Below are 22,194 nucleotides of genomic sequence, written 5' to 3' on the forward strand. Positions count from 1 at the left end.
TTCTAACAAACATTTCATTTAAATGTTTTCCTCTCTCTCTCTCTAAGGCCCGAGTCAGTAAAGAGCAAGACCACATCCTTATCCTCCCGAGAGGTCTTTCATTCGCTGAGAGCTCTGCATCAAACCTGGTAAGTTTTATACCCAGCCTTTGAAAATATCATTTTACTTCAGAAGTGCAACAGAAACATAAGCACATAAAGTGAGATCATTTAACCTACCTAGGTAAAGAGACGATAATTGACGTGAAGTTGATTTTATTTATTTAGATTTGCAATAAGTGAAAGATTCTGAGTTATGGGATGAATCTCTATATGTAGAAGAAGAAAAGACTGACGTGTTCATGTAAGTGTGGTGTAGCAAAGGAATTGAACACATAGTGCAGGATTATTTAGAACCGTATTTTCTTCATAGTCTGAGATTAATATAGTCCAGCGATCGCGTGGTTAAACTGAATCAAATGGAATAGGTTGTTAATATCCTTGACTGTGCATGATGTCTGCCAACAGCACTTAGCATATTAAAGGTTTGGCCTTCAGTGGACAATGCTAATGCTTTTCCACTTTGCTTAATCAGCCATATACTTCCTTCAATTATCTTCCTTGAATTTTAATAAAGAGGACAGATAGTAGAAACAGCAGAGTTCAGTGTTTTGCTTTTCTATAAGCACAAAAGGAAAATCTCCCTCCATCTCTCCCTCCTCCTCTCTGAATCCCACTCTGTTTAGGAGTTTGTTATGTTCAGTGTCACTGACTGGTCTCATATTGACATTAGTCTGACGTGAGCAAATACTTTGGGTGGGTCCGGCTGTTGGTCTCCAGCTTAGGTTCAAAGAGTGCATATGTCGTCACAGCCCTGGGCCTGCCGTGCTGATAGATGTGTAACAACGTGTGTAATAATCTGTTGACAACCTCATTTCCTTCTGCCTTGCATTTGAACTCCCTCTAATTCAGTTCCTGTTTCCATCTGTTTATCTGTTTGTCTCTTTATCTTTCCCTCGCTCTACTTTCTCTCCCTGGTTTCCATCTCTGCGTGTTCCAATGAGTTCAAAATGGTGAAATGACAGAAATCCCAGTGTTAAAACAAGATTTAATACCCTTTTGTGGATGTTAATAAAATAATTATATAAGCAATACAGAAGATATAGTATAGACATCCTTAATTTCCTGATTAAAATTGTTGCAAATGCTTGCAATGACCAGGCAGGTTAATAGTTATTTTAAAATACTTTAATTGATTAATATAATCCATGTAATCAGAAATAAAGAAAGCATGACAGGACACTAAAATAATCAATTTAACTTGCCCTGTAGTAATAGCATTCTTTGAATGTTCCCTGTGTTACTTGCAAATGATAGTTAAAAGGCATTTTTATTTCATCCACCAAACTAAGCTAAATAACTTCCGCATAATCCACTTTTTATGATTTGTGACATTGCTAAAGTTTACATAAAAGTTACTTAGATCATATCTTTAGTCTTTTTCTAATTTCTGTTCTGTTTGCTTTGTTCTACTTAATCTGCAACACATGTACAAACACACATGTTTGTACATCTATCTTAGTGAGGACACTCATTAGCATAATGCATTCCCTAGCCCATAATTCTCACTCTAAAACCAAGTCTATTAAAATTGGTTTAGAAATTGAGGACCGGACAAAATGTCCTCACTCTGTATGTCCAGGTTGTAGGCTCAAAATGGTCCTCACAAAGATATCTGTACAGTGCCCACCCACACACACACCTGTGTAGTGTTGCTGCAGGTGTTGGCTGACAGTGGATGTAGTAGCCATGCTGCTGACACACACATTTTACTGTTCGATCTTCCAGATGTTGTTGGCAGGAACGAGATATTGAAAGAAACTCGGCTGAAGTTCAGCGGGTAACTTGTCTGACAACGAAGCCTCATAAAAGTGAATATGATTAGTAGAGATAAATGTTATGTTTCTATCTTCCAAATAAACTAAAGCAATAATGTGTATAACAATTTGGCTCAAAAGCACAGACCAAAATATATGCTAGTAGCTGCTTAATAGCACATTTTCACCACCCGGTTATTGTATCTAAAATTACTTAAAGTAGTCTAATAGTATTTACTATTGTGGGGGAAAAAACTGATCTAGAGCTTGTGTTGCTTCGTTGAGTACGTAGAGTAAGTTGACCAGTTCAGAAGTATTTTTACTGAACTCTTTTATGTGTCTTAGTGTCTTAAAGAATTACTCATCTAGAGCCTTCAATGTTTTAACTACAATATACACTCATAGTCCGAGTTTAATTACTCAAAAACAAACATTTTTGCAAACAGCCACTTAAAGAACAAACTAGAAGGGTTCTCAGAGAGCGTCACTCAAACAGGGCTAACACCCTACATGCCATGTTAAAGATAGAGACAAAATTCGGAATCTGCCAGTTTGTAAGAATCCGCTCCCGAAATGAACGGTTTCTTTCTTGGGATCAACCTCCACCCTTCCACTAAGTTTAATGGAAATGGGTTCAGTTGTTTTTTGAGCCACCCTGCTGACTGACAGACACCCGGCAATGAAACATAATCTCCTCGGTGGAGTAAATTATACAGTAGATGACAGCAAGGTTTGCGCTCAGGTTTAGAATCTTACAGCAACATTATTTAGGAGTATTTATAGTTTGTGCGTCTGGACCGCGTCCATCTTTGCTGTGGTTGTCTGTATAAGTGCGATCACCACAAACACAGTCGCTGCCGGCAGACGGAACAGAACGACGTGGTGTGCGTAGATGTGTCCGATCTCTCTGACTGTGTTTTGGTTGGTTTGCATCGTGATGCCGGTCCGTCGCCGCTGTTTCTCTCTCATCTCCAGCGGCCTCTTCAGTCACATGGCTCGTAGCTCAAGTGTTTGGAGACACATTGATTAACATGAGGCCGTCCAGAATAAAGAGTGTTGGAGGTCGTGCCGGGGTCAGCTCGGTGGAGGCTCTGGAGGACCTGAGGAGGGCCCAAGTGCAGTTGTGTTTGGTCAGTTTCCATCTGCCTCTCCCTCTCTCTGTCTCTGTGTGAGCTCGGAGGTTAAGGTGGGGTCATTTGAGTTCACAGGGAAACTCGGTTTTGGAGAATTTTGTAGTTTGAGCTTAGTTTTAGTCCAGGTTGCCATCAGTCTTTGGCTTTTAACATTATCTGAGTAGTGACAGAGCGGGACTGTGCATCAGAAGTGAATCTTTAAATTATACTTAAGGAATTCAGGGATTTCCTGTTCCAAGTTTCATTTACTTCATCAGGCCATCTCTCTCTAGGAAGGACCTTTTTTTCTTAGAGATTTCTTATCACTAAATCAAACCAAGTCACGTTGCAGATTCTCTCGGACGTGTGTCTTGCATTGTTTTTTTAATATATATATTTAATATATCAGATAGGCCTCTCAGATGTAGGGCTGTGTGACTGACAGGCTGCTGTTGGGTGAGGCAGCAGCATTTTGAAGGACGTGACAGGGTGAACTAATACTGTATTAGACATGTGATGTAACCCAATCAATGTTCGATCCTCTGACCGCTGGCTTTCACAAAGATGGCAGCGTTTAATTACGCTCGGTTGGTGTCATCCTCTTTCCTGTGGTTGGTTGGAGATCAATATATACAGTCATTCATGCACACATCCATATGGCTGTTAAAAGCAGTACTCCTGGGTTATTAATAGTTTATAACTGAACATGAATTTATTTTTTAGAAAACAAGAAACATATTAATTAATCATGTGGTTTTAATGAGTGATAATTATTATTCTTGAGTTTGAATACCATTTGTGTATATGCTAATTCATATGCAGTCCGATGACTATTATTAAACAACATTCAGAAAAGGGCACTTCATATTTTAAGATCTTCCCAGAAATGCCATTTCTCCATATTTTTCATCTGCCAGATAATTCTAGTGGAGCTGATGCACTAGTTTCATGGGATGCAGACTGGTGAGGGAATCGGGATGCACAAACTCGGGTACATCTTCTAATTTAAAAGTTATTACTGGAACACAAAACTGGTCTCACGGAGCAGAAGAAAGGCTGTAAGTAAAAAAATGAGGGTCTAATATCATATTTTCCAGGCTGCAGCTGTAATGGGTGTATTTTATTAGCCTCCGACTCCATGATGGATGCCTCTTCCTGTTGCGATAGCACAGACTTGTACTTTATATTATGAAAGAGAAATGCAAGCTTGTAGGTTCTGGTTCATATCACAGAACATGTGGTTACAGTGACGTAAATCTTGTAGGAGGTCTGCAGGCCAAGATGGATTTTCTGTTAGTTATTTGTTTTTTTCTGCCAGGACTGACATCTGCACTGGGTTTTGTTATTGCTCTTGCTCCGGGTGTTATGCCTCAGTCTCTTTGTCCAGTTCTCTGTCTTCATTCTCTCTGGATATCCGACTCTCTTCGCTCCAGGTCTTGACCTCCATTTTTCTCTCTCCTCTCTCCTGTCGCTTAATCTAATAACAGGCTGGTAATGAAGTACTCAAAGTAGAGGACTCCATGTCCATGTCTCTAACAGTATTATGTTCATCTCCAGTAGGGAAGCAGACAGAGGAGAGGAATGTTTGTTAATGTGATTTGCGTCTTAACGTGCACTGGTTCTAAATTGTATTTGTGTTTTCCGAGTCAATGTTGGAGGTTATCATGTCTTTGCTTGTGTCTGAGGGGGTGGATCTTGTTATGTGTCAGTCTCTGGACATCCTTTATTGCCTAGGTGCATTTGATGAGACTGTTATGGGCCTGGCCTGCTTTCAGTACGTCTCCCTGTGTGCTCTTTCATTCTCGTTATGTTCCTCCTCCTGCCTTCTCACGAGAGCCCTCTGATGTATGCTGTTGTAAAACTGCATTAATCCCGTAAAGCTTATGTGTGATTGCTTTTGTGTCAAAACTGTTCGGAGGTTTACATCCTCCACCTCCAGAAATGCTCAGAACTGACTCCATCTCCTCTCGTTGTTTCCCCAGGTGAAGGTCAACATCATCGGGGATGTGATCGAGCAGGGCTCCACCAACCTGAGGGTCGACCCTGCAGGGTTCAGCCCCCACGCCGCCATCTACTCAATGCGTCCAGACATACGCTGCATCATACATGTGCACACTCCTGCCACCGCTGCAGTAAGTTCCCGTAACACTAGGAATTATTTTTTAGAATGCACTGCAAGCAAATGTTCAATCCAACCTGTTTATATAAAGGCCTTTAATTAATTTTATTTTAAAGCTTCTCGTAGATTCCCAGATCAGACACTGCATATCTCTTCAGGAAATGTAAAAATTAGATTAGGGAATGTATATTACTGAACTAGAAGGATACTCGACAGGTGCCTTACTGCTCTAAAACTGATTGGCCATTTGTCATGAGTTGAGCTAAGATTCATCCGCCCAAATTTTCACCAGATCATAGATATAAAAACCTTTTCAACCTGCATTATATCTTGAGAAACTCACATACATGTTGAAAAATGTCCTACCACGCAATATGAAGGAAAGTGAAACATTTCCTGGATCCACCCCCTGAAAATTCAGGGCTACAAACCTGGAGGAATGAAACGGCTACAATGCAGCTCTCAAAGCCTCTAAACCTCCGATTTGTCTACTCCCCTTTTCTCACCTTTTTCTCAAACTCATTTAGGTTTCATCTATGAAGTGTGGAATCCTGCCCATTTCCCAGGAGGCATTGATCCTGGGTGACATCGCATACTACAACTACCAGGGCAGCCTGGATGACCAGGAGGAGCGCCGAGACCTGCAGAAGGCCCTGGGGCCGACAACAAAGGTAGGGAAATGAAGAAAAACTTGCCTTTAGTAAGAGTAATGATCTTATCATCAGGTTGTTGTGTATTTGGAAGGCAGCAGTGGCAAGACAGTCAAACCAGCACGTCCTGTTGAAATGTTACCTCCTCATGGTTTGTCCCTGCCTGTGCTTCACTCTGCGATTATCTCGGCGTTCGGCTTATTTTAAAATAATCAATGATGAGTCAGCGATCAACAGAATTTTGATTGGCAGGAATTCAGGGAATTGAAGGGAATTTCCATCACCGGCCTGTTGCCAGGTCCTGTCTCAGTCATCCAGTCGCCCAGCCCGTGTTGATAGGATCTATCCAAACAGTTGTTTTGGTTACTAATATATTAAAAGGCTTGGGGCAAAGTTGTTCGGTCACATTAAACCCAGGTTTGGCAGACGGTTGATGTGCTGCTGCATGTATATCACTGTTTCTGTGTGTGTGTTGCAGGTGCTGGTGCTGAGGAATCATGGCGCGGTAGCTCTTGGGGAAACCGTTGAAGAGGCCTTTCATGTCATCTACAATGTCCAGTATGCCTGTGAAATCCAGGTACATCACTCACACACACACACACACACATACAAACACACACACACACACACACCAACATAAACTCAAACTGCATGCTGCTGTTTTTGGGAATCAAGCACATTCCAGCACCTCTCAGTTTCCCCTACACATGTATTAGACCGGCAGGGTGGCAGCTTGCCCTCCAAAATATAATCACCCCACAGCCGCTGTTTCACTCTTTTTTTTTTAACAAAGCTCTAATAGTCATAATCTCCTGTCATGTAGAAAGTGTTGTCTAAACACAGTCTTATAAACAGTCTATTAGGAGGCTGGAGAGGGGAGTAAGAAGCTGATGTTGTTGTTGACGATGGATTATGGCATTTCAAGAAGCCTGGATCAGGGGGGAGAAACAAAAATGAGACCGCTTAATTATTCAGAATGAATTATTTGTTAGCATTAAAGTTGCAGTGTGTAGAATTTAGTGACAAAGTGGTGAAGTGTCATGCTGCAGCTGAATCATCTTCCCCTTTCAAACATGAAAGAGAACCTGTGGCAACCTTCTGTTTTCAGAAATTCACAAAGGGAGTTTAGTTTGTCGAGTCTGGGCTACCACGAGAAACATGGCGGCCTCCATAGACGCATTACCTCTTAAAGTTAGCATTAGATCCCTCTGCGTCGGATTCTTGTGCGTCCTTGTGTTCACTTGTAGATGTGTTGGGTTTTAGGGATCTTGTTGTGTTGCCCTCCCTCCCCTCTCTCAGCTGAAATCGGCAAAACCAAATCTCCTGATTGATGGTCAAGCAAAGGAAAACATTAATCCATCCTGCAAAGCCCAGCTTAATTTCTATAAATAAATCCCCCAACCATGGGTGTTACATGCCATGAACTGTATATTCCTTGATGCTGTGGTGGGTTCAGATTGGGGGGGGGGGGGGGGGGTTTGTCTCATTCCGGTTCTGCTAAATAACATCTTTCTTGTGTGCCTGGCGGTTTGCCCCTTTGTGTTGTTCATAAAGGTGGATGATCTCATACCAAATATGCTTGGTTATTTATACAGGAAAAAGGACTTTCCATTTTATTTATGCTACATACGTCACCAGTCTCCATCAGAGGTTCACATGCTCTGTCCCATCCTCCTCACTGTGTGGCTTTAGGTGCATGCCATCTCCTGTGCCGGCAGCGTGGACAACCTGATCGTGCTGGACCGGGAGAAGTACAAATCGCGAACGGCCGACATGGCCACTGCAGGTCACATCAACATGGCCAGCCAGATCAAGTGGAAGGCCGGGGAGCTGGAGTTTGAGTCCCTGATGAGGATGCTGGATAACCTGGTGAGTCCACGGACATCAGAGTGAGAATCTCTGTTTATATATACTGTGTATTTTAAGGCCTAAGGCTCACTGGGTAATTACAGATTATATAAACACCGTCAACTTTTAATTTCGCTACTGTGAAGGCTACTCTGAAGATTCCATTCAGTTCCTCAATCATTGTGTTTAGGTGTATTCATCGGGCCATTTTCACATAACTGAATATCTGTTTGATTTTACTTTGTCGCTGGTTGATAAAATACAATAGAGCAATCCTCTGTGGTCAGCTCTGCAGTCCTGTCGGTTTCCATTTCTTTGTTAAGAATGAAGTCAGTCTAAATCACACTGCTCATGGTAACTACTCGGATGCACTGGCCTCCGTAAATGAACCAAATTAGATCTTTTACAGAAAGCTAAGATGCTTCAACAGTCTCGAAGGCAATTCACAAGAGCGCACACATCCGCCAAGGACCAACAGTTCCCTTAGGAAAACCACATTTCTTCACTAGATCCAGATTTACATTTAATTCTGCACCGAATTGGACACACTCATAAATATCAGTGTCCTAAACATGTCAGTTAATTTTCATCACAATTAATGAATAATTTTTTGAGAAATCATCAAAAATGTGGAAAATGCCCTACCACGCGATGTTAAAGAAAGTGAAACAGAATGCCTTGATCTGGTAATCCATCCAGTAGGTTTTGCATAATCCTGCAAACGAACAGACAGAAAGACAAACAAACAAACAAACGGATACAAAACCAAATCTCCTTGGTGGAGGTCAAAATCCAAGCAAATCAAAAAGTGAATTTAAAAAGACACAACTAGTATTTTGGGGTTGAAGGAAAAGGGAAAGGAAATTTGGAGAGGCATGAAAAGTGTGTCACCACAAAGAGCCTCCTTTTAATCCTTGGAGGCTGCGCTTCATGACAAGTGTCGCCTCTTTCACGTCACACTCCATGCGTCTGCCTATTCCCTCTCTTCCTTCTCTCTTTCTATGCTCTTCCCCCTCTCGTCAAATCAGCCCGCCAAGCCTCGGAACAGCTCGCCTCTGTGTCTCCGGACCTTTCCAACCATCCCACGCTTCTCACACACTTCACGAACACAACATTTGCCTCAGATAAGAGCTCAGTTTTGCAAAACCCAGATACAGTGAGGAGAAAGACGTGGGAGGGAAAGAAAGATCCACAAACTTTAATCTCCTCTAACAGCCAGAATAGTGGAGCAAGGATGTGCAGCAAGCTTCCAGCTGTGATTGTGTAGAAATCTCTGAATATCAGGATTTTTGCAGGAAAGGATTAGGCCGCCTCGGTTGACTGTTTCCAGATCCAAACTGATGAATGAAAGATGAAAGGTCAGTTTTGACCGTGCAGCTCCGACGAGGAGGAAGAGGACCAAAGAGAAAAGAACGGATCTGAGCTGTCAGCCCAGTGTGGAAAAAACATCTGAAAACCAGTGAGACCATGTGAGAGGATGGCGACAGACAGAGAGAGAAGAGGAAAAAGGGACAATGAGGATAAAAGGGGGAGAAGGGGGGGATGGAGGGAGAATTGCGAGAGAGAAAGGGTCAGGCAGGAAATGACACTGTGACTCTGTTCACTGCGCTGCCAGAAACCCTGCGGTCACAGTGCTGTTTCTGTCTCTCTTTTCCATTTACTAACTGGGAAACTGGCGGCTCGGCCAGCGTCACAGGAAGGAAACGTCACAGAATAATAAGAGCTCATTTCTGTTGTGCTGCTGCAGTGTGTAGAAGCTGCAATAGAGCAGGGGGGGGGGGGGCTACATAAACATACACCATGTACAAATAAATGAATCCGCTTCCTCCGAGGCCTCGCGGTTTTGTTCCCTTGTCGTTGCTCGTTGTGAACCCAAACAGACCAAATCATTACAGAACAAAGAAACCCCCACTGAAGGATTGACCTTGTTTCCTGCCACAGGGCTACCGGACCGGCTACACCTACAGACACCCCATCGTCCGGGAGAAGCCGCGGCACAAGAGCGATGTGGAGATCCCCGCCACCGTCAGCGCGTTCCTGTTCGAGGAGGAGGAGGACTGCAGTGCCACGCGCCTGCCCTACAAGTTCCTGCAGCAGCGGCAGCAGAGGGAGAAGACGCGCTGGCTCAACTCGCCGAACAGCTACACCAAGGTCAACGTGGAGGGCGGCGACGAGCGCTACAACAGCCGGACAACCACGGTGAGCTGTTTGGGGTGTTATGGTGTTTTGTGGGGACATAAATCTGCTGACACACTCACCTAATGGGGACAGAGAGCAAGTGCCTTTAACATAAAACATAAGATTTTAAGGTACAAACAGGGTTAAACTTGTTCGACTCATCAGACGTACACTGTGGGTATACTCCTGTTCAGTGGTGTGTATCTCAGGCGGGGGGGCTCTCCTCCACTTCTGCTTCCTGCTTGTGCTCAAAATTCCCCCCACAACGGGGAAATAAAGACCCCCATGTTCAAAAACCTACATGAGGAAAATCAACACATGTCTTGTACTGTTTGCAGTCGTCCTTCCCCTCGTGCAAATGTTCCACCAAAACAAGTTTTGAAAATGTAGGAGGACCTGACAGTTGTTCCCAGTGTTTTTCATAGACTGCATGTATATTTGTGAATTTATGTAATAAGTCAAAACATAAAAAACTGCAAAGAGTAAGTCATGGACTGAAATATCATTCATTTCATTCAAAATCACAGACCTGAGTTTTGACACTTGCTATCCCCCCAGTGTTTTAAACTTGATACTTGACCGCCACCTACTGGCGGAACAGAGACCCCGCGTGAATCAGTTGCACAGATTGGTGTCACTATTGAAGCAGTCGGCTTGCTGCACTAATTTTTTAACTTCTACAATTTTGTCAAGCTCACATGAGATATATTTACAACAAAATATCAAATTTAAACTAAATATGATGAAAGATATGGACTTTTCAGCTGTAGTGACAGTGACTACTACAATTCACATAATTCATCTTAGTGGCCTCTTTCATTTGAGAAACTCTCCATGGTAAGAATATGTTGACTAGACAGATTACAGTAGAGAAATGTTATTTTCAGTTAACAGACTGTTGTAATTAAAAAGGCTTTATAAATTAGTTTGTATACAATAGTTATATAGAGTGTTTATGCAAGTGCTTGGTTGCAGTTTATATGTTCTGTTTTTAACCTGTTTTGACCTTTTACAGTGGTTGAAGGCGGAGGAGACAGGAACCCCGATCAGGATCGAGGACCCCAATCAGTTTGTCCCTCTCAACACGGACCCCACTGAGGTTCAGCAGAAGAGGAACAAAGTGAGTTTAACTCTTTCCTCTCGGCCAGGATGACATTTTACACGTACAGTTGTAGTTAGCTGCCATTTAACATTTAAAATGGTTAATCGCTAAATTTTCCTGTGACCATAGTTTTTGAATTAACTCCCAGTCAGTTGTGGTGCTCCCTGCTTCCCGGTAACATCCTGGTGTGTTTTGTCCTGCCGCAGATCAGAGAGCAGAACCGGTTTGATGTGATGACGTCAGGTCCACGCTCTCAACACCTCGCAGGAATCCCTGTCGACGCACCACGACAGGTGAGGATGAGCTTTGTGATGCTATGTATTTAGGGAACATTCTCCACTCTTACGACCTCATTTCTAAAATCGTGAGTGTGATACTAAAGCATGTTTGTTTTAGATTGACTTTCAACTTAACTGCGGTGATGCCACAAATTATCTAATGTCTATTATTGGTCATTTACATGAATAGGAAGAGTAGGAAGGGGAACTAGCAGTGCCATTTGAGATTGCTTTTAACCATGTTTTATTTGATGACAGAAGTTTGACAAAAATGCAAAAGAGCTGCTGATTATAATATAGATTTCTGTCACTTCTGGATTTTCAAATAAACTGGGGAATTACAAAATCAGAATTTTATCCAGAGTTTTTATGCATTTTTACCCTTTTTAAATTTTCTATTTTCCTAATGGGCAGAGTCAGAGACTTTTACTTCCTATTGATGTATCAGCTTTTTATAGAAACATCAGTATGTGTCATTTTATAGACATGCAGTGTTTTTTGCAGGATTCAAAGCTGTCCTGCTGCACTGAAGCAATAATAACAGAGGTTCCTATTTACTTCAGTTCTGAGCAGTAACCTAGATGGGTTAACTGATGATTGGAAATCTGCTCAGGCTGCATTTTGGTCGAGTTGTGCTGGAAATGACCTGAGGGTCGAGATAAGAATCATAACCCAGGTCAAGAAAGAGTCATTCAAGAGCTGCTACAGTCATGAGGAGAGACGTAAACAGTCAAACGAGAGAAAGCAGAGGTTACATCATTGTGCTCAGGTACTTCAGGACCTCACCAGATAGCACTGCCAGTATAATGACACATCCTGACCACTAGGGGGAGTCGAGTGAGCACATTATGCAAAGACGAAGGGCCTCGTTTATGCGGATAGTAGCAACTAGTTAACTCCACATATCAAAAGAAAATAACAGATAGAGTGAAGTCAAATGTACTCCTGCTGGTGTTGATGGTTTTGTCGTTGGTATCTTGTCCTGAAGGATCTGGTGCAGATTAACGTTCTGGTAAATATCCGCAAGAGTTCTGTAATTGTTCATGTTAGCTGTCACATTTTCATTTCACTCTTTCTTGTAATTATTTGACACTGTTTGCCTGCTCAGAAGTAAATGACTGCATGTGTGGGTTGTGTTATTTAGACTGACACCGATTTCAATTGATGTGTCCACGTGTTTGTTTTTGCATAAGATGAATTTGCACCCTCGAAAGCCTGAGCCCACATGTTGAAAAAGAGTGTGTGTTTTCGTTTGCATGTGTGTGACTTGTTTTGTGGGTTTCGATTGTCTTCATGTGTCTGTTGTAAAGATGTCTGGGTCTGCAGTGATTGGATGAAAGACTCAGTGCAGAGCTGGTGATTACATGAATTCTGTGTGATGTGGTCAACACCCATGTTTTATCTTTATACAAGAAGCCTGTAATGAAGTGTGTGTGTGTGTGTGTGTGTGTTTCTGTTTTTTGAGGTTGTGTATTTTATTTATTGTTAGTGTTTGTGTGCGTGCGGGTGCGTGTGTGTGTGTGTGATCCCATGCTTACCCTTCTCCGTGTCTCCACCCCAGCCATACGTGCCCACAGAGGAGGAGCAGATGGTTCCCCAGCCTCCGAACCCCTTCAGTGAGCTGTTGGACAAGGACCAAGAGCAGTTCCGCAAAAAAGCCGAGCGAGGGCAACTGGGACTCAGTGGTACGACACACACACACACGCACAGAAATGCACACACACTTAAACAGGCTGCAAACCCATACCAACCAGTCCATAACTGTGTGAACATTCATGGGTGTGTGGGCATCATGAATTCATTCAGGTTCCCCCTGCAAATACAGCAAGAGCCCAGTCCCCCTCAGAGACATATGGACTGCACATGCTCACACAAACACACACAGTGTCACGCTCAATGACCTGGACTCTGAGCCAAAAACATATCCCTCTTTGTCAGCAACAAGCCCTATCAATGTGAATGTTCATTTCACAACAAACTATTGACCAGGCTTAATATCGGATCAATAATCAATCTGTACGGCTCAATCTGAAGCACCCATGAAATGAATTTGAGCCATCAGGATGAATTGTGTCACTAGATTTGATCGAGCAGCTTATCTTCAAATAAAATGTGTACTTTCAGACTTGGCCGTTTGTGCTAGAGCACAACTGATGTATCAGCAGGGCCACTGTAAGCAGCCAATACTTTATCTGTGTGTACGTCAGCAGAAAGCAATGTTAGTGCAGTTTCACATAGTTTAACATATTGGGTTTTAGATTCATAGTTATCTTAATAATTATATTTTGTACTGTTTAAATAGATGTCCAATTAGAAAGAGGATTTTTGCGACTGTCATCTTGAAATCGTAATTTAATTTAAATATGTAGACATTTCAGTTCCTAATAAAAAAATATGTGCATCGCAACCCCTCACTATTTGATATCTTATTAGTCAAATTACTAATGAGAATCGATACACTTCCTGGTGTGCACTACTAGACTTTTACCTGTAAGAAAAGACACAACCCTAACAGGCAGATATGTCCAGTGTCCCACAGAAGCCTGTTAACGGAAAGTCAGCTAAAACGGTCGGAGCAGTTTTCAAAATGAACTTAAACTAAATCAGAATAAAAAAAAAAAACGATTCTATATTCACACATCTGTGCCACCACCTCCTCAAACCATGACTTGCAGATTTATTACTGCACATCCTCAGTTGGCTGTGTTCTCTCTGTCAGCAGTTTTGTTTTTAAAAAACATCCATATAATCCAGGGTCTATAGCACAGTTGATGTAGCAGCAGTCCCTGTGGACCGTCCCATACTCTAACACACTGCCTGGTGTATCACCCACACACTCACCCACACAAACACACACACATACCTTTTAACACAAGGGTTTGTCCCCACGGGCTCTACCGATGCCTTCATCTGCTGCGTTAACGTAGTGTACACACACACACACACACACAAACACACACACACACACAGTCGCTGCTAATCATATTAGCCCTCTGTCCCACTGCCTTTCAGAGAGACGAGGGAGAAATCAATAGAACAGATAGTAAATTGGGTTACCCACCAGTCGTCATTGTGCAGAGAACTGCCTCCACGCTCAACCAGACGTGTGTGTGTGTGTGTGTGTGTGTGTGTGTGTGTGTGTGTGTGTGTGTGTGTGTGTGTGTGTGTGTGTGTGTGTGTGTGTGTGTGTGTGTGTGTGTGTGTGTGTGTGTGTGTGTGTGTGTGTGTGTGTGTGTGTGTGTGTGTGTGTGTACCCCACCATGCACACATGTTCATGCATTTTTATGGAACCATCCAAATGTTTTTGAAACACGGTGCACAGTGTAGATGTGTGTGAGTCAAGGGGCCGGTATGACTAAGACGGCAGCTCGAGCAGACAGCAGGCCTTAACACCCGCCACATGAGCACAGCCCGTTGCTATGACACTGATGTCCCCACAGCCCCATGAATCCCCGGTGACCAATCTGGATGCAAGCTGGAGACCGTCTGGAATGGCCTGATAGATGCCTGGGCTACACATACAAACACACACATACACACAGTGTTAAATAGGTGTGTGTATTGGGTTGAGTCATGTTTCACACCCAACACATTAAAAGCACAACTGTGAGTGAAATTCTCTCAAATCTCCTAATTTTTAATTCAGCGTCTTTTTACTTGCACACTTTCTACATCCACAACCTATAAAGACATCGACAGCACAGAATCTTATGTAATCGTGCGCGACACACTCTCCGTGAAGGAGTTGTGACTTGTGACATCTCAGCCAGTGTGTAACCGATGTGTAACCCTGAATGTGCTCATGAATGTGTCACAGTGAAATGGGAATGCCACTCACTCACACTGTTTAACTAATGAAGCCGCTAATGCCGGACTGGTCTATAACATTTACTGCACTTACATTTACTGGGCTGCTAACTGGTTTTTAATATGCAAGAAGAGCTCAATGAGCTTTTCCCACATCAAGAGTCAGGAACCACAATGTGATGGTTCTCTTGAAAATCCAAAAATTGTGACAGGAAGGGAAATAAAAAAAGAACTCATCTTCATGTAGAGAAAGGAGAAGGAGGCTTTAAACATGTTTCATTTCAGGCTTTAATCAAATCGAAATTGCCACAGCCTCATGCTAATATTGATTCTCTCAATGACACCATTTTATGAGAGGACCTTCTGATAACAGTCGTGGCATCATGATGTGTATTCAGACTTTGTGGTGCGCTTCTTTATCTCATCCACCACACTTTGTCATGTTGAACAGATTTAGCACATACAAGGTCTCCTGCTGTACTTGGGTTGAGAGTTGTCCCTCTGGATTAAAGATAAAAATCGACAAACTACTCGAATACATTTTGAAATAGCAATGTGGACAACCTAATGTGCTTTAGATTTTTGTGCTTAAGTTACTTTTCAGAACATCTGTCCCAGCTCCGGGTTATTACAGCTCAACGAAAGGTTGCAGGGCACAAACCAGTGATGGCTCTCAGAGGGCCTGACCGTCATCGGAGGGATTTGGGAACATTTTGTGGAAAAGCAGCTGTGCATGGCCTGATTCTAACATGTGTGTTACCACTAATCTCTCACCCCCCTCTGACCCATCATCCAAAATCCTTCCATAACCACCACCCCTCCCCAACCTCTCATCCCACTCACCCGTGCTGTCGTCCCTCCTCTTCAATCCCCTGCACCGCCCCTCAACCCCCCTCTACCCTCGACCCCCCCCCCTCCCACCCCCCGCAGATGGCGAGCACGAGCTAACCTCCGACGACGGCTCCACTCTCTCTCAGTCTCTGTCTCTCACCCAGTCCCCGCACAGCACTCCGGCTAAAGAAGGTATCGCTCACTCACAGAGAGACTGAGAGACACTTGTCTGAATGATCCTCACTGTCATGTTGTGTTTGTCTTTGAGCTCTGACGTGTGTGCATGACAAGTGAACGTCTAACTGAATGAAATCAACTAAAAGCTCAGACTCGAATGCACTGCGCCGCACACTGATCTGCGCTATAGGTTCGTTCTGCATTAATGATTTGTCGTGACAACAAATTCTCAGAGCAGTGCCCCCTCTCCACTATAGATACCTCCTTTGTCCTTTTTTCACATCTCTGTTGTTGATGAGGAAAACCAGTCCGCCCAGTGGGACTGTAGAGATGTTGATGAGCTCACACTCCACTCAGATCGTCTGACACAACCTAGCCACTCACACAGGGCATTGACGTCACCTCCTCCGGACCAGTTTCAGGCTGGTGTTTGTGTCAAATTTCGGACATGTCATTCTAAGTCCTCAATGAGTCAGGCCACTCAGAGATCCTTCAAAAATCAGCCTCTGCACAAACCAGGATGTCAAAATGGCAATTTGTCGTTACAGAGTCAGTCACATGTTCTAACTTTTTAATGACCAACAGCAGTTTTCCAGTCTTAATGCTAAGCTAAGCTAAGTCCCTCCTGGCTCCAGTTCCACACCTGAGGCTCAGACATGAAAATGGGATCGACCTTCTCTCCCAGCTCTCGCCAAGAAACCAAAAATAGTCAATTCAAAGTTAATTTACTTGTTTAAAACAACCACATTGGACTAAAGTGCTAAACAAGCCAAACATATGAAAGAATATATATAAATATATATAAAATCTAGGAATAATTAGAAAATACAAAAGGCAATAAAATGTGAAACATCACAGACATCAGTAGGATTTAAATATCACATAACAGTTTACTAATTGTATTCCCTATATATCAAACTATGACTCTGGAAGAACAGATATCTAAAAAAACAAAGTCTAGAACTTACATCTATTACACAGAAATTCTTGTGTCTGACGTACGAACCTCCAAGAAAGACAGAGATCACAGCGACCCCGGTGCAGGTTGTAAATAACGACACTATGGGATTGACTTCCTGTCAGCCTCCCCCCAGCACACACACGCAAAAACCACACAATGAGAAACAATTAACCAGGACAGCACACTGGCTCAGGGGACCCATATTTTCTGACACCGCCGCCGTGAGGTCAGTGAGTCGCTGTGTTTGAATCCAGGTCAATTATTGTAAAAGGTTTCTTTTTCTTTTTGCTGTTTTGTGCTGAGATGAAAATAAGTCAAGAAGTCGTCAGTGGCTTTGTGTTTCAGTGTAGCAACACAACGCCGCTGCCCTGCATTCCCAGTGTAACTCCCATTCACAAGCCAGAGAAAAGGATGCCCCACCAGTAAGCCTGTTTCGTGAGGAGCCGTTAAGACTGTGTGGGTGTAGTCCACTGTTCAAAGCCTATTCGAGGTGAAAGGAGGACAGGCTCTGAGCTATTAGGTCACTGGGGCCTTTACGCAGGCATGTTACGAAATATGTAGAGCACGGGGACTGCACGTCTCCGTGTGAGCGGAAGCTGAAAACGCATTTGGAATAGAACTAGTGTGACAGGGACAGAGGGGCCTCATATCAGGAGGCTGAGAGACATTCAACCACTTCAACACTTGTAGGATTTAATAGAGCCCAATGCACTGTCCTGCAGTAAATCCAAATTGTATTGCTCTGCTGAAGCTTGTAATGCTCCGCTCTATTAGAAACTGTCTTACAGGTGTTGACACGAGTATGACAAGACATGAACCCAATATATGCTAATGATTTACTAGGAGTGTAAATATTAAGACGTTTACCGAAATGATTTGCTAAATATTTTAATTTTGTAAAAAAATTAAAGTTTTATGCATTTTTAAGTAGTATAGGATTTTATGAAAAACTAGTCCTGTGCTTGTTGTAAACCTGTCGGTTTGGAATGGGCTGATGGTTTGGCCCTGTGGTGATCCTGGTTGCAGCTTTTCTTTCTGAAACTGTACAAAGGACCTGCAGCCAGTAAAGACCAGCTGCAAGACTCAGTCCACAGAGCCGTGAAGCTGCCCCCCCCCCACCCCCCCCCCCCCCGCTTCTGCACAAAAAGCCGTTCAAAGTTCAGTGAAAAGTCCCTGTTGTCATGAACGCGCAGTTACACACGTTGATGAGTCCCAGCCGCCGCTGCTACAGAGCACTGATCACCAGATTCTCAAATTATATGAATGATTAAATGTTTTGCACGGCCAAATCGCACAAAATTCCACACTTCACTTCCTTGGGTCCTTAACAACACACAAGCCAAGTCTTAGGCGTCATCAAACATTTTAACACGTTGTGCGCTTCCACTGTCGTTCATTTATTGTAAAAGTACATCTCTCCCTTAACTGCTGAAATTAAAAGCACTTCTATGTTAAAAACAAACTACATTTTGAATTTATTAAACAATTTGATTAGAAAATGCTTTTGATTTGTTTCCTGTGAGCTCCAGACTGTAATGTCTCGCTGTTTTCCACAGTAACAAGTGATCAGCCCTTGTTATCTCGTTATCAGTAAGTCAGAAGATTCCTGTGTGATTGTGCTTGCTGTCTGTTAACAGGGTGTGGTTTGCAGAATGAAGGGATCAGCCCTTCTTGTGTTTTCTTGCCCCTCGCCCTCACCTAACCTGTGTCTCTCTCCTCCCTCAGACAACCACGGGGGCCTGATGAACGGCAAAGACAACCACAGGGACGTGGACGAGGAGCTGTCCAAGCGCGTCAGCCAGCTGACCACCAGCGTGGAGAGCGTGGAGATCACGGTGCGCTCCGGCGAGAAGATCGAGGAGGCGCTGTCTCCCGAGAGCTCGCCCTCCAAGTCCCCCAACACCAAGAAGAAGAAGAAGTTCCGCACCCCTTCCTTCCTGAAGAAGAACAAAAAGAAAGAGAAGACGGAGGCCTGAGATGAAACGAGCGTCAGGGGCGAGGCGGGCGGGGGAATCCTTCTGTGTAGAGGAGTGGGGGGGCGGCAGTCCCCGCTTCTGTTAAAGCGTCTGTGTTTTTATCTTGTCTCTGTGTTAAATGTCCTTTTATGTTTTTAATTTTATTAGGTTTTTTTAACAAAAGGTTTTATGTGCAAACGGCAAAAGAAAGGATTACAGAAAAAAAAGAAAAGAATTGATTTGTAACAACAAGAGTATGTTGAGTGTGGGGGGGCACATATTCAAACTGCAGTGGTCAGGTGTCTGGTGTCCACACACCTGACCACCATGCAGGTCTGTAACTGGGCTCCATAGAAGCCAGCAAGTGCCATTCAAGGCCATTGAGCTCCTGAGTCTCTGGCTCCTCCTGAGTCGTCTCCCCTCGGCTGATAATCCCAACTTGAAACCACAGAGCGTATTTCTTGCGTCAAAATCCAATTTTATGAAATGATTGGATCGCAACCTGAATGTTGTAAAACTGCACAAACTAAAACCTCTTGTTCGTTATTGAACCTGTCGAGACTTCCGGGTCTTTTCGGGGTTTTCGTCTTTTTCTCACATTCTGGTCACCTGACACATTGGGGAACCGAGAGGCCACATGAAACCTGAGGTCACACTGGAATGAGTTTGTGTTGACTCCTCTGCTGTGAGGGACGTTTCTCTCTCACACTCTTCGGGCTTCTTTGCGGCGCAAGGCATCCGATACAACCCTTCTCCGCGGCCGGTTGTGTCGGACGAGTTACCGGGTTAACAAACTGGACTAGAGGGTCAGGATGAGGCTGGTGGTCCGTCAGAGCCGAGTCCACCTTATCTCACGAGAGCTGCCGACATATTAAATATATTTATGTAGCATTTTCATGTCTTTTTCTTCATCTCAGTGTTTTTTGCCAAACTAAATGAAAGAATGGAAAAAAAAAACAATCTCATTTGAGAAAGGGTCACTGTCCGCGTCTAGTTTGTCATCTCATGAAATTTTAACTTTTTTATTGAAACAGATTCGGTATCAGTCGACTATGTTTTGTACTCGTTTCTAAGCTTTTCCAGAGAATACGGATGTTACGCATGTCTTCTCTTTTGCGAGAGCTGAATTTCTACGGCTGACTATGTTCTGTAGTGATGCCCGATTGCTCAAATTATATTTTAGTCTTCAGAGTACACAAATTTACTATATAACATGAAAACTGGATATGTTGGCTATAGATTTTTAACTATATATTTTTTATTCTATCGTGCTGCACTTTTCTCGTCGTATATAACACATTTTAGTTGCAGGTGGTTTCACCAGTGAAGGAGATTGTGAAGTATTTGGTAAAAGTAGCAAAGCAAGGCACGGGGCTGGGGAAAAATACAAAGTAGTCCGGGGCCCAGAAAGTGAGTCGCATGGAGACAGAAAGAAAAGTCGTTCATTGGTGTCGCACATGAGAAGTGATCAACACGTCTCGAGTCAACAGAAATGACAGAAAACAGGAAGTGTAGCATTGAACTCTCCGCAGTCGTTTGCTGTTATGAGAATCTTGGGTCGTGGAGTGTGGAGCGGTGACGTATTTGTTTTTGGTGTGTTTGTGCGTTTGTTTTTAAAGCCATATTGTAATTATTTTCCTCCATAAATTTGCTTTTTTTTAACGATGAGACAAGGGTTGCGATTCTCGTCTGCCTGCGCAGCCGTCGAGGACCCTCATAAGACTTATATGAAATCACCCCAGTGACTGCATCGACTCCTCTCAGGCTTCCTCCCCCCAAAAAACTCCTAATCTCCGTAGCTACATTCACAGTAGCTACGCTTCCCCTCTGAATTTTGTCATTTACTTCCTACTGGTACTGGAACCATTTGAGGGAGGTTGTATGGACAGTTGTTTTATTATTTTATCATCTTTGATCATCCTGCAAGCCCCGGTCGTCATTTTAGTTTCTAAAGCCTCCCCTCGTGTAATTTTCCCGGCAAACACGATTTTGGCGTAACCGTCAGATGACCCACAGTTGAACTCTGCAAAAGCCAAAGTGTGATGGGTTGCCACCCCCCCCCCCCCCCCCCCCCTGGAGTTTAACCAGATATACCAATATCCCAGTTAGCAATGTGAAGTATTGGATTTGGAGGGAGAGAAGCAGGGAGGGTTAGGGGACACATCTTTAGCCATGCTGGAGGCGTTCGGCTCCGGGCGGAGAGCTGAGGTCGCACAAGTGAGTGACGGAAAAAGGGAGGTGTGAGTTTGGAAATGAAAAGTGCACATGTCTGCGTGTGTTTGTGTGTGTGTGTGTGTGTGCGCGCACGTGCAAGAGAAGTAGAGATGGGGCGGGGGGGGGGGGGGGTAAACACAACCTGACACTAACGCACCATGTTGTCATCACGCAGACTTGTCTATTTTTTGTTTTTCTTTCATACCATCTCTCCTGAAAATGTTTTTTTTTTTCATCCTCCATTTGTATCGCAGTACGCTTTCTTTTCCTTCTTTCAGTTTGCAGAGAGCACATGGCTTCTTTTTTTTTTAAATCAGCCATTTTATGAGCATCCGTCGCTCCCAGATGAACTGAATGTGCATTGCATCCTTTTTGTTTCCTCCTCTTCTGTTTCCAGCTGTTTGCACCTTGCTTTACTAATTTACACCTTTTTTTTTCTGTTTAAAAAAAAACAAACAAAAAAAAGAAAAGATGGAGTTCTGCTTTGGCATGCCAGAATGAGCCAAGCTACTTTGTGACCTGTGAAAAATCCTATATACATGGTTATCTAATGGAGTTGCTTTTAGATGTATTGCTAATCAGTGTACATTCACAAATAAAACTGTATTTTAAGAAACGGAAGCTCATTTTTTTTTTCATGTTTGTGCATGACAATCCACGTCATCCCTCAAGCTGTCTCTCAGTTCCAGATCATTCATACACACTCATTTCACTTTATACCATGATCATGACTTGAGCATTTAAAATGCAAAGAGCTTAATGCTGCTGATGATAACAGTTTCATACAGAAGAACTGATGCTACAGTACTTTAGTTTTGACTGAGCAGGAAAAACAGTGACTGGTGCCTTTTTTTGTCTGTTTTTCGCGACAATGAAAGATAATAGTGAGTGTACTGTATGTGTGAACAGTTTAATCAGGAAGCTGTGACGCAAAGAGGGCATGAATGCAAATGAGAAAGAACAGGAAATGTGGAAGCACTGGACAGAAATGTCAAGCGGAGAGGGAGCACAATGACTCCTTTGACACAAAAGTTATGCATCGCTCTGTTTGAGCAAATTGTACCTTTAAGGCCATAACAAGGGAGGGTTGGGTCTCGGGAACATAGA

General features: G+C 43.2%; 1 protein-coding gene across 7 annotated transcripts in view; it reads left to right on the forward strand.

The window, feature by feature from the left end:
* add3a (adducin 3 (gamma) a) overlaps positions 1–21,703 on the forward strand; it is a 96,161-nt gene extending 74,458 nt beyond the window's left edge. For 6 of the 7 annotated variants that reach the window (XM_062386922.1, XM_062386923.1, XM_062386920.1 and 3 more), the window contains 11 exons: positions 48–128; positions 4,950–5,099; positions 5,614–5,757; positions 6,215–6,313; positions 7,429–7,605; positions 9,526–9,783; positions 10,778–10,882; positions 11,071–11,157; positions 12,704–12,827; positions 15,880–15,972; positions 18,644–21,703. In XM_062386922.1, coding sequence (XP_062242906.1) covers positions 48–128; positions 4,950–5,099; positions 5,614–5,757; positions 6,215–6,313; positions 7,429–7,605; positions 9,526–9,783; positions 10,778–10,882; positions 11,071–11,157; positions 12,704–12,827; positions 15,880–15,972; positions 18,644–18,894 — 1,569 coding nt within the window. In that variant the 3' untranslated portion in view covers positions 18,895–21,703. The remainder of the gene's footprint in view (positions 1–47; positions 129–4,949; positions 5,100–5,613; positions 5,758–6,214; positions 6,314–7,428; positions 7,606–9,525; positions 9,784–10,777; positions 10,883–11,070; positions 11,158–12,703; positions 12,828–15,879; positions 15,973–18,643) is intronic. The other variant, XM_062386927.1, reaches the window with a different exon arrangement.
* The last annotated feature ends 491 nt before the right edge of the window (positions 21,704–22,194 follow it).

The sequence above is a fragment of the Platichthys flesus genome, chromosome 5, assembly GCF_949316205.1.
Source record: "Platichthys flesus chromosome 5, fPlaFle2.1, whole genome shotgun sequence".
NCBI lineage: Eukaryota > Metazoa > Chordata > Actinopteri > Pleuronectiformes > Pleuronectidae > Platichthys > Platichthys flesus.